The sequence below is a fragment of the Engystomops pustulosus genome, chromosome 2 (assembly GCF_040894005.1).
Source record: "Engystomops pustulosus chromosome 2, aEngPut4.maternal, whole genome shotgun sequence".
In the NCBI taxonomy this organism is placed as follows: Eukaryota; Metazoa; Chordata; class Amphibia; order Anura; family Leptodactylidae; genus Engystomops; species Engystomops pustulosus.
This window is the reverse complement of record NC_092412.1, coordinates 110,721,951-110,736,728: the sequence shown is the minus strand read 5'-3', so window position 1 is coordinate 110,736,728 and position 14,778 is coordinate 110,721,951. Positions and strand designations below refer to the sequence as shown.

At 42.9% G+C, this 14,778-nt stretch overlaps 1 protein-coding gene across 6 annotated transcripts in view; it reads right to left on the bottom strand.

Moving 5' to 3' along the window:
• The window catches only part of FRMPD4 (FERM and PDZ domain containing 4), a 265,339-nt gene that overhangs the window by 42,353 nt on the left and 208,208 nt on the right, over positions 1 to 14,778 (bottom strand). For all 6 annotated transcript variants that reach the window (XM_072135945.1, XM_072135948.1, XM_072135951.1 and 3 more), the window contains one exon: positions 4,681 to 4,783. In XM_072135945.1, coding sequence (XP_071992046.1) covers positions 4,681 to 4,783 — 103 coding nt within the window. The remainder of the gene's footprint in view (positions 1 to 4,680; positions 4,784 to 14,778) is intronic.

Here is a 14,778-nt window from a genome sequence, read left to right as displayed (position 1 = left end):
GTTTTTTTTATGCATACTCTTATTTTTGTAGGATGTTATGGGCCTTTGAACGTTAGGTGCAATTTTTCACATTTTCATAAAAACCGCAAAATCCTGCTATTGAGGGACCTGCTCAGGTTTCAAATCACTTTGAGAGGCCTAAATAAAAGTAAAACCCCATAAATTACCCCATTATAGAAACTACACCCCTCAACGTACATAAAACTCCTTTTATGAAGTTTGTTAACTCTTTAATTGTTTTACAGGGGTTAAAACAAAATCAGATACAATTTTGAAAGTAAATTTTTTTTGGCTAGATTAATGTGTTTTTCAAAAAATGTACAAATTCTCAGTGGATAAAATACCAAAACGCTCCACAAAATTTGATACCCAATCCCTCCCGCGTATAACAATACCCCATATGTGGTGGTAACCTGCTGTATGGGCACACGCCAGGGCATCGAAGGGAGCTGCGCCATTCAGAGCAGATTATGCATTGTCAATTTTTATTGGCTATACAATCCTTTATTTTTTTTGGCAATTTGGACATATAAGGGCTTATTTTTTGCAACATGAGATGCACTTTATAAATACTTCATTTTAGTGGGTCATTAGCTTATTAATGAGATTTTATTAACTCTTGAATGCATGGGTGAAAAGAAAATTGTCAATTTTTGTTTCCTTTCTTTTTGTATTTTTTGGGGGTCGTACACCGTACACTAAAAATACTATATTATCTTTATTCTATAGGTCACTGCAATTACGGTGATACCTCATTTATATAGTTTTTCATTTATTTTTACAATTTTACTGGAAAAAAACTAATATAGAGGAAATCTCATTTGTTTTAGCATCACCATTTTTTCGGAGACGTAACTTTTATATTTTTTTGTTGACAGAGCTAGTTTAAGGGCTTATTTTTTACGTGTTGAGTTGTCCATTCAATTGATACCATTTTGGCGCACATAACTTTTTTTGCTCACTTTTTAGAACATTTTTGTGAAGAGATTTTATGAAAGATTTAAATTTTTGGTGAGTTTTTTCGGGTTTTGTTTTTACGGCGTTCACCGAGCGGGCCCAATAATGTTTCTGAGTTATTGTACGGATTGTTACGGACGTGACAATACCAAATATGTGGGTTTTTTGGCGATTTTGTGTTTTTTTCACTTTATTGCATGAGTATAGGGAATGTTTGTGTTTAGGGGACTTTAACTGTATTTAATTAATTCTTTTTATTAAAAAATGTTTTTATTAAATGTTTTTATTGGAACAGGGGGGGGGGTCCAATTCTTCTCAAATGCCCCTTGCACACTGCGGTCAGCGCGACCGCGGCGTGTTAGGGGTTAACATCCGTGATCGGAGAAATCTCCGATCGCGGGTGTTAGAGGCGGGTGTCAGCTATGATATATAGCCGACACCCGCAGCTTCTGAACGGAGCCGGGGCCAGAAGCTTGACGTAATAGTACTGCATCTTGCGGGAACGCACCTCCCGCCATGCAGTACTATTACGTCAAATGTCGGGAAGGGGTTAATATGTAATTAGTTGTTATTTAAAATTTTGCTCCCCTTAGCAGAAAAATACAACTGACATACACTGTAATGAAGAATTAAAATGATACTGGCCCTTTAATCAGTCCATTAACAACAAGAGAAAAGATGGCCGCTGGTCACATGTCCACATCACATGTCCTGGGCACATGTCCTTTAAGACTGGCCTTACATGTAGTATCAGTATTTTATTCTGCCGAGTATAAAGCAATAAAAACTTTAGAAATTTTACAATGAATTGCTGTGGTTTTGAAATTTATTGCCGGCACAATTTTAAAAACAAAAGTAATTTTATTATAAAAACCATATGGTCTATCACCATATCATATCACCATTTTACCAACAATAAACAACATGTGATATTTGTGTTTCCTTTTCCAATAAAATATATATCAAGACCACAAAAACAAGTTGAATGAATGTAAGTAATTTAGTACATTTATTACATAACTTTACTTCTTGAGAATGGAAGTAAACAGAGATGTAGTCTATAACACTGGGTTAGATGACCTGTCTCAAGTGGCAATTACTCATAGATGTTTGGACTAAAGCTTACAAAACAAGTCTGTCAGCAGCCGGATCACTGAGGTTGTCCTGTTTGATTTTTCTTTTCAAATATTGGTTGCTGGCTGTAACTAATAATAATAATCTTTATTTATATAGCGCTATTATATTCTGCAGCGCTTTACAAATTATAGGGGACATACACAAATATAATAAAACATTACAGAGTACAAACAATTATATAGAACTTGGCATCTTTCTGTGCTTGCCGGATAAGAGACAGGACTAGGACACTGGATGGGTCAGTAAAGAAAGAGTTGAAATTTCATAAAGTTAGCGAGTGTGATAGGCTTGCTTAAAGAGATGGTTTTAAGAGCATGTTTGAAAGTCTGGAGGTTGGGTATTAGTCTGGGTAAGGGCATTCCAGAGAATTGGTGCAGCTAAGAATAAAGTTCTGGAGATGTGAGGTTCGAATTAAGGAAGAGCATGGGTTGGACTGAGAAGAGAGAGGAGTGGTAGGGAGGTGTAGCATCATGCAGAGGTTTGTGGATGAGAGTGAAACTTTTTAGTATGTTGTTGCAAAAATACAAGCACACAAAACTGCAAATTAACAGGAAAAAAACCTAAATACCATAGAATTTGCAATGTGCTGAAGCCTGCACATGGATCCGCGAGCACCTGCACACAATTGGAAGCTAAGGCGGCAAGAGGGGTAAGCTGGATTTGCACACAGTGCATTGTTCTTTTTAAATAACAAAGAAGTTACATTTTGCTATAGACAGTGTATAGAAAGTGGCTAGATCATGGTTAAAATGACTACAGCTCTTAATTTATTCTATTTAGCACATGTCATTTTTTTTAAAAACTTCTGAATACAATTGTAGGACATCTGCTACACTATGGAAGTTGTGAAAATTAGACTATAGTTCTCAGCTTTCATGTGATTTAACAGCGTCCCATTTCCAAGAGGTAGAAATAGGTAGGGCAAATAATTAACAATTTTCAGAGCAACTCTACCTTCTTTCAATATAAACAATCTATGCCAATTGAAAAACAATCTACAAGGCCAAAAAACACTATAAAGGTGCACTTCCAGAATTGCTAAAATAACTTCTATTTTACTATACAAAGAAAGAAAAACAGCATCAAAGGAACTTTAAAACATCAAACAAAATGAAGGGTAGAGACACAAGGTATTTTCTAAATGAATAAACGCAATGCACCAATAGACAACAAAACCTACATTAATAGGGTTTTCAATGAAAGACTCATTCCCTTTTGACAGAAAAGGGGATAGGTGTCCAATTGTTCAAGGTCTGACTGCTAGGAATCCTTAATCAATTGAAAAAAGGGAGCTTGAAGTTTCTGCCATTTTTGTGACAGAAGGACCTTTAACTGGTCACAGTAAATTTACACATGGCAGTTTTAGTGCCACTGCAAAGCTCCATCTAGTCATGCCGTCACTCTGCTAAATCATGTCCCAGGAGGTGTGATTGATATGATCCTCAGTATCTGACATCAGTCTTATACCTTCCCAAACTGCCAGCCAAATCTGCATGACTAGATGAAGCTGCTATCCACGCCTGACGGGTTAGGATAAATTTGCATATTTCAAAGTAAGGTCTTTAAGGCCCCTTTCACACTTGCTAGGTGTTGTGAAAAAAGGCAGGAAGTGGCATGTGGGTACCAATCAAAGAATCATGGGATTTGAAATATGTGCATGAAAAACCCACCAAAAATGTAGTTAAAAAAGCAAATAACATGCGCGTGAAAAGCGTAAAAACGCTCATGACTACTAGCAAAAACTGACCAAAAACGCAGGCAAAAACGTCAGTTTTTCAATAAACCTAAGGCTTACAACTCAACTTTTCAGAAACAGGAATCTTAGTGAAGAGCACTGAAGAAAAAGAGGATACTTGATGCTATTGACAGTTTCCGATTCCAAAGCCTCTTGGCATTTTTCCTTTAACTCTTTAAGCATATTACAAAGTTTTCCATGATAAGACTCGATGCTCATCATCTAGACAGCAATCATATATGATTCAGTCATATGTGAAGAATTTATTCAACCACTTTGAAACAGTATTCACACCTGTAGAAGTGAATATAATTATGACAGTGCTTCTTTATAGTTTGAAAAAAAAAATTAAATTACCACATTGAAGGAAATGTCTAAAAATAATGCTGGATTTTCCTGGTGTAAATATTTGTCATGTGTTTGCAGATGGATTTTTTTGCCTTATTATGATTCATCTTTGCAGGTGCTGGGATTGGTAAATGACAGCTAAAATCCTATGTGTGTGTATGAGTTATCTCAGAGCTATTGACCTACATCTCCTTACTTATGATAACCAATAGAAAGATGATTACAAATATTCTGCTACCAACATTTGCAGATATGTAGTGCCAGGAAGTTTTTTAGCATTCTAACCTAAAACTTTGACAGATCCTGAAAATTGTTAGCTTATATAAATGACTGAAAGACTCCACTCTCAGATATTGCATTCTGAATTCCCAGCTGTTCAGTATGCGGAGTGCATATGCGAGAAAATCTACTTCCTGCTGCGTATTTATGTTTTATTACCGGTGGCAACAGACTCAAGGCTATTGCTGGATACAGCGAATTAAAAGAGGAAACATATCACTCACCTGACAAGGTCGATCACTCGCTCCCTTGGGGCACTGCTGACTGGCTCCTCATTTATCATAATGATCTGGTCTCCTGGGATTAATTTCCCTTCAGAGGGTCCACCTGCACCAGAGACAAGTAGAGAGGCATGATAAACATTTAGGAATGTATATATTAAAGTGCACCACCTGCAAAATTGTAAATGCTCTTCATTTGTTATTTCTTTTTGCAATTGTCATAGGAAGATTGCTTAGAAAAGATTATAAAAAATAGTAATATTTTATGCAATGCTGAAGTCTACTTTTTCATATGAAATGTTAATTAGATAACAATCTATAAATAGACTTCTATAATAATGTGGTGCAACTATAGTATTTTCAAAGATACCATAATTGATGTAGCTTAAAGTGTTATTCTCATTTTGCCTGAACTCCAAGACAGGAGTCACAGAAGCCACTGAAAGTGGATATTTTTAATACTTCCCTGAACCACTTCTCTGGGCTGTCAATTTGCCCAAATCAGTTCCCTATACTGTGCTGAAAAGATGCAACCACATTGAAACAGCATTGGGAGTCTGTTCCTTTTGGTATATATATATATATATATATATATATATATATATATATATATATATATATATATATATATATTACTGGTTTGGCTATTTGGCTTTCTGAAAATGTCTTGCTTGATACTGAAGTGGGCTGCCTTACAACTTAGTCAAGAGACAATGTTTTCCTTATTCCATCCCGTAAAACATATTTACATCTTTCCCAGAATCCCTCAGTTGAGCATCAATGGTCGTACTTCTCCATACGCCTGATGTGGTTGCCTTTAATGACAAAATCTCTATAAGGATTCTTCCTACTTTCCTGACCTATGCTTCCATATAGGAGTTATAGAAACATGCTCCATAACTTTGGGAGTTTTGGAAAAGGCATAGTTCACTGTACTACTTTGTTTAATTCTTTAAAATGAAAATAGGGTAAAATAGCCTCATTTAGCTGTTTTCATAACTCCTGAGCTGGTAAGACCATAGACATGAAAGGATGAGATGGGAATAACTATCTAATGAGCTGTACTGCCGTATAAAAGCTCTATCAATAAGCATATAGACGTATTGCTGAAAGGTCTGAAACTAAAAGTCAGTTCCTTTCATCTAAATTAGGTTTTTTTCCAGCAATTGCAGTTTGTGTTATGAATGTCTGAATTTCTACAGTAAATCTGTTGCATATCAATATACACTTATTATAATAAGTCTGACATGCTAATAATCAGGCATACATGTAAAGTACTCCTGCCTAGCTAGCCAATCAGGGAGACAGTTTAGGAATAACAAGAACTTGCACACTTGCTTCAAATGGCAGATTATTTCAAAAATAATGCAACTACAAAACAATCCTGGTTTGATCCCAGTAGTTATTTTATCATTTTGTACAGATTGCCAAAAATAAGCCTAAAATTAGGACTTTTATTAATCTGCCAGTAGATAGAGGCATAGTTCAAATGTCTTCTATATGTTTCTTTCCTGGTAGTTTTTGCATTTTTAGTTCGATTTCTTTTAATCTGTTTGAACACTCTTTTATTTCTCTATTCACTTGCAGATACCATGGTTACACGAAGGCACAGCTTTATAAAGCTACATGAAAATAGATGTGTGGAATATTAGTTGTACCATTCATATTAACCAAGCACAACTGTATATTCCACAACCGGTTTTATGGTTAGAAAGTACTGTATACTTTTATTTCAAGGAAAACTCAATAATGCCCCTTTCACATTTGCGTTTTTCACGCGCGTTTTCTGCGCGTGCTTTTGACGCGCAGAACTTGCATTGCACTCTGACTAGAGATGAGCGAGCACTAAAATGCTCGGGTACTCGTTATTCGAGACGAACTTTTCCCGATGCTCGAGTGCTCGTTTCGAGTATCGAGCCCCATTGAAGTCAATGGGAGACTCGAGCATTTTTCAAGGGGACCAAGGCTCTGCACAGGGAAGCTTGGCCAAACACCTGGGAACCTCAGAAAAGGATGGAAACACCACAAAAATGGACAGGAAACAGCAGGGGCAGCATGCATGGATGCCTCTGAGGCTGCTTAATCGCACCATTATGCCAAAATTATGGGCAACAGCATGAATGACAGAATGAAGCTAGATAGCATCTAAAACATCCAATAATTGACCCTGACACTATAGGGGACGGCATGCAGAGGCAGCGGCAGCAGCGGCAGGCTAGAGAGTGGCATGGCGACATACCCTAAATGGACTCAGGCTTCCAACCAATGGGTGGCAGAGAGGAACCAAAGGAGGTGAGCAAGAAGCGCTCAAATAATATCGGTACATGATAAAAGTTTGCCAGTATATTTTGTGGATTACACAGCAGGGTGGCGACAAAGTTAACAAGTTTGATGTGGAAGCCATGAAAACAACCCAAAATTCTGCCTGACACAGCTCGTTTGATAAGGGGACCATGTATGGAGGCAGTGAACTAGTAGTAGATTAAAGGTGCTGCAGTTAAAACTATGTTAGTTGGATCTTGGCATGGAGCTGGCGCACCGCTGCCAGGCGAGCTTTCGCCAATCCAAGCCCCTGTCTCTAGGCTACTCCCCAAACAGCACTTCTAAGAACCTTTTGTATAAGATCAAGTGTAGTAGCGTTCTTATAAGTTTGGGATATGGCGGGTGAGGGGAATGTAAACAGATGCGCAAGAAGCGCTGAAATAATATCCGTAAATGAAAAAAGTTTGCCAGTATATTTTGTGGCTTACACAGCACGGTGGCGACAAAGTTAACAAGTTTGATGTGGAATGCCCTGTAATAGCTCTTGGGCGGTGTGCCTTTTATCACCTAGGCTCAGCAGTTTGAGCACCGCCTGCTGTCGCTTAGCGACGGCATTGCTGCTGTGCCTAGAGCTACCGACTGATGGCGCCATGCCCACGGATGGTAATTCGGAGGAGGAGGAGGTGGAGGAGGGGTGGGAGGAGGAGGCATAGTAGGCCTGAAACACCTGGACCGAGGTAGGCCCCGCAATCCTCTGCGTCGGCAGTATATGACCAGCCCCAGGGTCAGACTCGGTCCCAGCCTGCACCAAGTTAAGTATAGTAGCGTTCTTATAAGTTCGGAATATGGCTGGTGAGGGGAATGTAAACAGATGCGCAAGAAGCGCTGAAATAATATCCGTAAATGGTAAAAGTTTGCCAGTATATTTTGAGGATTACACAGCAAGGTGGCGACAAAGTTAACATGGAAGCCATGAAAACAATCCAAAATTCTGCCTGACACAGCTCGTTTGATAAGGGGACCATGTATGGAGGCAGTGAACTAGTAGTAGATTAAAGGTGCTGCAGTTAAAACTATGTTAGTTGGATCTTGGCATGGAGCTGGCGCTCCGCTGCCAGGCGAGCTTTCGCCAATCCAAGCCCCTGTCTCTAGGCTACTCCCCAAACAGCACTTCTAAGAACCTTTTGTATAAGATCAAGTGTAGTAGCGTTCTTATAAGTTTAGGATATGGCGGGTGAGGGGAATGTAAACAGATGCGCAAGAAGCGCTGAAATAATATCCGTAAATGGTAAAAGTTTGCCAGTGTATTTTGTGGATAACACAGCAGGGTGGCGACAAAGTTAACAACTTTGATGTGGAATCCATGAAAACAACCCAAATTTCGGCCTGACACACCTCGTTTGATAAAGGGACGATGTATGGAGGCAGCTATATGGACGACTTTTGGAGGTAGCAATGGAGACAACGTGTGGAGGCTGCTATGGAGACAATTCAATTTGGATAGTGCCTGTATGTGGCAGTCCAAAAAAGTTTTCAAACCAGAGGAGCAGGTAGGTGGCCCTCCATAAAAATGGAATAGATTGAGTGCCTGTATGTGGCAGTCCAAAAAAGTTTTCAAACCAGAGGAGCAGGTAGGTGGCCCTCCATAAAAATGGAATAGATTGAGTGCCTGTATGTGGCAGTCCAAAAAAGTTTTCAAACCAGAGGAGCAGGTAGGTGGCCCTCCATAAAAATGGAATAGATTGAGTGCCTGTATGTGGCAGTCCAAAAAAGTTTTCAAACCAGAGGAGGAGGTAGGTGGCCCTCCATAAAAATGGAATAGATTGAGTGCCTGTATGTGGCAGTCCAAAAAAGTTTTCAAACCAGAGGAGCAGGTAGGTGGCCCTCCATAAAAATGGAATAGATTGAGTGCCTGTATGTGGCAGTCCAAAAAAGTTTTCAAACCAGAGGAGGAGGTAGGTGGCCCTCCATAAAAATGGAATAGATTGAGTGCCTGTATGTGGCAGTCCAAAAAAGTTTTCAAACCAGAGGAGCAGGTAGGTGGCCCTCCATAAAAATGGAATAGATTGAGTGCCTGTATGTGGCAGTCCAAAAAAGTTTTCAAACCAGAGGAGCAGGTAGGTGGCCCTCCAGAAAAATGGAATAGATTGAGTGCCTGTATGTGGCACTCCCAAAAATTGTTTAAAACAGAGGACCGGGTCGGTGGCCCTCCATAAAAATTAAATGCATAAAGTACTATAGCTAGAGCCAGTGGGCCCTGTCAAAAAATAGCCAGTTTCCTCTGCTTTACTGTACAAAGAGGAGGAGAAGGAGGAAAATGAGGAGGAGGAGGAGTGGATAAATTATTCAGGTTGAGCTTCCTTCACCTGGTGGAGATTGGAAATTAGGAGAAATCCAGGCTTTATTCATCTTGATAAGCGTCAGCCTGTCAGCGCTGTCAGTCGACAGGCGTGTACGCTTATCGGTGATGATGCCACCAGCTGCACTGAAAACCCGCTCGGACAAGACGCTAGCGGCAGGGCAGGCAAGAACCTCCAAGGTGTACAGCGCCAGTTCGTGCCACATGTCCAGCTTTGAAACCCAGTAGTTGTAGGGAGCTGTGTGATCATTTAGGACGATGGTATGGTCAGCTACGTACTCCCTCACCATCTTTCTGTAAAGATCAGCCCTACTCTGCCGAGACTGGGGACAGGTGACAGTGTCTTGCTGGGGTGACATAAAGCTGGCAAAAGCCTTGTAAAGCGTACCCTTGCCAGTGCTGGACAAGCTGCCTGCTCGCCTACTCTCCCTCGCTACTTGTCCCGCAGAACTACGCACTCTGCCGCTAGCGCTGTCAGAAGGGAAATACTGTTTCAGCTTGTGCACCAGGGCCTGCTGGTATTCATGCATTCTCACACTCCTTTCCCCTCCAGGGATGAGAGTGGAAAGATTTTGCTTGTACCGTGGGTCCAGGAGAGTGAACACCCAGTAATCGGTGCTGGAATAAATTCTTTGAACGCGAGGGTCACGGGATAGGCAGCCTAGCATGAAATCTGCCATATGCGCCAGAGTACCAACGCGTAAGAATTCACTCCCCTCACTGGCCTGACTGTCCATTTCCTCCTCCTCCAACTCCTCCAACTCCTCTTCTTCTGCCCATACACGCTCAACAGTGAAGGACTCAACAATGGTCCCCTCTTGTGTCTCGCCAACATTCTCCTCCTCTTCCTCCTCATCCTCCTCCACCTCCTCCGATATGCGCTGAGAAACAGACCTAAGGGTGCTTTGGCTATCAACAAGGGAATCTTCTTCCCCCGTCTCTTGTGAGGAGCGCAAAGCTTCCGACTTCATGCTGACCAGAGAGTTTTTCAACAGGCCAAGCAGCGGGATGGTGAGGCTGATGATGGCGGCATCGCCACTGATCATCTGTGTTGACTCCTCAAAGTTACTCAGCACCTGACAGATATCAGACATCCACGTCCACTCCTCATTGTAGACTTGAGGAAGCTGACTGACCTGACTACCAGTTCTGGTGGAAGTTGACATCTGGCAGTCTACAATCGCTCGGCGCTGCTGGTAAACTCTGGATAACATGGTCAGTGTTGAATTCCACCTCGTGGGCACGTCGCACAACAGTCGGTGAGCGGGCAGTTGGAGGTGGCGCTGCGCTGCCCTGAGAGTGGCAGCATCTGTGCTGGACTTCCTGAAATGCGCACAGATGCGGCGCACCTTCGTGAGCAAATCAGACAGATTGGGGTATGTCTTGAGGAAACGCTGAACTATCAGATTTAACACATGGGCCAGGCATGGCACATGTGTCAGTCTGCCGAGTTGCAGAGCCGCCACCAGGTTGCGGCCGTTGTCACACACAACCATGCCTGGCTTCAGGTTCAGCGGTGCCAGCCACAGATCAGTCTGCGCCGTGATGCCCTGTAATAGTTCTTGGGCGGTGTGCCTTTTATCGCCTAGGCTCAGAAGTTTCAGCACCGCCTGCTGTCGCTTAGCGACGGCACTGCTGCTGTGCCTAGAGCTACCAACTGATGGCGCCATGCCCACGGATGGTCGTTCGGAGGAGGAGGTGGAGGAGGGGTGGGAGGAGGAGGAGGCATAGTAGGCCTGAAACACCTGGACCGAGGTAGGCCCCGCAATCCTCGGCGTCGGCAGTATATGACCAGCCACAGGGTCAGACTCGGTCCCAGCCTCCACCAAGTTAACCCAATGTGCCGTCAGCGATATATAGTGGCCCTGCCCGGCAGCACTCGTCCACGTGTCCGTGGTCAGGTGGACCTTGTCAGAAACGGCGTTGGTCAGGGCACGGATTATGTTGTCTGACACGTGCTGGTGCAGGGCTGGGACGGCACATCGGGAAAAGTAGTGGCGGCTGGGGACCGAATACCGAGGGGCGGCCGCCGCCATGAGGCTGCGAAAGGCCTCGGTCTCTACTAGCCTATAGGGCAGCATCTCCAGGCTTAGCAATCTGGAGATGTGCACATTAAGGGCTTGGGCGTGCGGGTGGGTTGCACTATATTTGCGTTTCCGCTCCAGCGTCTGGGGTATGGAGAGCTGAACGCTGGTGGATGCTGTGGAGTATCGTGGAGGCGACGATGGGGTTTTTGTGGCAGGGTCCTGGGCAGGGGGCTGACTATCAGCTGACACAGGGGAAGGAGCAGTGGTGTGCACGGCCGGAGGTGAACGCGCTTGTTGCCACTGAGTGGGGTGTTTAGCATTCATATGCCTGCGCATACTGGTGGTAGTTAAGCTAGTAGTGGTGGAACCCCTGCTGATCCTGGTTTGGCAAATGTGGCACACCACAGTCCGTCGGTCATCCGGTGTTTCCTTAAAGAACCTCCAGACTTCTGAAAATCTAGCCCTCGCCGCAGGAGCCCTCGCCACGGGAGCTTCACTAGTTGACACATTTGGCGCTGATGCACCAGCTCTGGCCTTGCCTCTCCGTCTGGCCCCACCACTGCCTCTTCCAACCTGTTCTGGTCGAGGACTCTCCTCCGTCTCAGAAGCACTGTGTTCACCCGGCCTCTCAACCCAGCTTGGGTCTGTCACCTCATCATCCTCCGATCCCTCAGTCTGCTCCCCCCTCGGACTTCCTGCCCTGACAACAACTTCCCCACTGTCTGACAACCGTGTCTCCTCATCGTCGGACACCTCTTTACACACTTCTTCCAGTACGTCAACAAGGTCATCATCACCCACAGACTGCGACTGGTGGAAAACCTGGGCATCGGAAAATTGCTCATCAGCAACCGGACAAGTGGTTTGTGACTGTGGGAAGGGTCCAGAAAACAGTTCCTCAGAGTATGCCGGTTCAAATGGCAAATTTTGCTGGGAGGGGGCAGACTGGGGGGGGGGGAGGCTGAGGTGCAGGAGCTGGAGGAGTGCCGATTTCGGTGACATGGGTGGACTGCGTGGAAGACTGACTGGTGGACAAATTGCTCGAAGCATTGTCGGCAATCCACGACATCACCTGTTCGCACTGTTCTGGCCTCAACAGTGCTCTACCACGAGTCCCAGTAACTTCAGACATGAACCTAGGGAGTGTAGCTCTGCGGCGTTCCCCTGCTCCCTCATAAGCAGGTGGTGTCTCACCCCGCCCAGGACCACGGCCTCTGACCCCTGCAGTAGTTGGACGCCCACGTCCCCGCCCTCGTCCTCTACCCCTAGCCCTCGGGTTAAACATTTTGAAAATGAGAGTTATAACTTTAATTTTTTTTTTAACTTTTTTTTGTGTTTTTTTTTTTGTGTGTCTTTTTTAGTTTTTAAAACCAAACGATGCTATCCTATTGCTATGGCTATTTTCTAGCCAAGTATGAAAGCACACTACTATGCCAGATGAGATGACGCTGAGTTATGAAAAAAATAAACGTAAAATACAAAAGGAAATGGCAGACTGTGCCTAATTGAAATACAACCCTGGGCCCTAATAAATTTTCCCACTTCGGTCTTTGCGATGGATATGTGCGTCACTAAGCGCAAAACACAGTGGTCGCAAGTCTCACTACAAATTGCTCACAATTTGCTAGTAGATGCACTGCAGCAACTACAGCCACCAGCAGATCAACCAGAAATCAAATATATATAACGCTACTGTAGGCGTAAGTAAGACGTTTGGATTCTCCTATGGCTATTTTCTAGCCAAGTATTAAAGCACACTACTATGCAAGATGAGATGACGCTGAGTTATGAAAAAAATAAACGTAAAATAAAAAAGGAAATGGCAGACTGTGCCTAACTGAAATACAACCCCGGGCCCTAATAAATTTTCCCACTTCGGTCTTTGCGATGGATATGTGCGTCACTAAGCGCAAAACACAGTGGTCGCAAGTCTCACTAGAAATTGCTCACAATTTCCTAGTAGATGCACTGCAGCAACTACAGCCACCAGCAGATCAACCAGAAATCAAATATATATAACGCTACTGTAGGCGTAAGTAAGACGTTTGGATTCTCCTATGGCTATTTTCTAGCCAAGTATTAAAGCACACTACTATGCAAGATGAGATGACGCTGAGTTATGAAAAAAATAAACGTAAAATAAAAAAGGAAATGGCAGACTGTGCCTAATTGAAATACAACCCCGGGCCCTAATAAATTTTCCCACTTCGGTCTTTGCGATGGATATGTGCGTCACTAAGCGCAAAACACAGTGGTCGCAAGTCTCACTACAAATTGCTCACAATTTGCTAGTAGATGCACTGCAGCAACTACAGCCACCAGCAGATCAACCAGAAATCAAATATATATAACGCTACTGTAGGCGTAAGTAAGACGTTTGGATTCTCCTATGGCTATTTTCTAGCCAAGTATTAAAGCACACTACTATGCAAGATGAGATGACGCTGAGTTATGAAAAAAATAAACGTAAAATAAAAAAGGAAATGGCAGACTGTGCCTAATTGAAATACAACCCCGGGCCCTAATAAATTTTCCCACTTCGGTCTTTGCGATGGATATGTGCGTCACTAAGCGCAAAACACAGTGGTCGCAAGTCTCACTAGAAATTGCTCACAATTTCCTAGTAGATGCACTGCAGCAACTACAGCCACCAGCAGATCAACCAGAAATCAAATATATATAACGCTACTGTAGGCGTAAGTAAGACGTTTGGATTCTCCTATGGCTATTTTCTAGCCAAGTATTAAAGCACACTACTATGCAAGATGAGATGACGCTGAGTTATGAAAAAAATAAACGTAAAATAAAAAAGGAAATGGCAGACTGTGCCTAATTGAAATACAACCCCGGGCCCTAATAAATTTTCCCACTTCGGTCTTTGCGATGGATATGTGCGTCACTAAGCGCAAAACACAGTGGTCGCAAGTCTCACTACAAATTGCTCACAATTTGCTAGTAGATGCACTGCAGCAACTACAGCCACCAGCAGATCAACCAGAAATCAAATATATATAACGCTACTGTAGGCGTAAGTAAGACGTTTGGATTCTCCTATGGCTATTTTCTAGCCAAGTATTAAAGCACACTGCTATGCCAGATGAGATGACGCTGAGTTATGAAAAAAATAAACGTAAAATAAAAAAGGAAATGGCAGACTGTGCCTAATTGAAATACAACCCCGGGCCCTAATAAATTTTCCCACTTCGGTCTTTGTGATGGATATGTGCGTCACTAAGCGCAAAACACAGTGGTCGCAAGTCTCACTACAAATTGCTCACAATTTCCTAGTAGATGCACTGCAGCAACTACAGCCACCAGCAGATCAACCAGAAATCAAATATATATAACGCTACTGTAGGCGTAAGTAAGACGTTTGGATTCTCCTATGGCTATTTTCTAGCCAAGTATTAAAGCACACTACTATGCAAGATGAGATGACGCTGAGTTATGAAA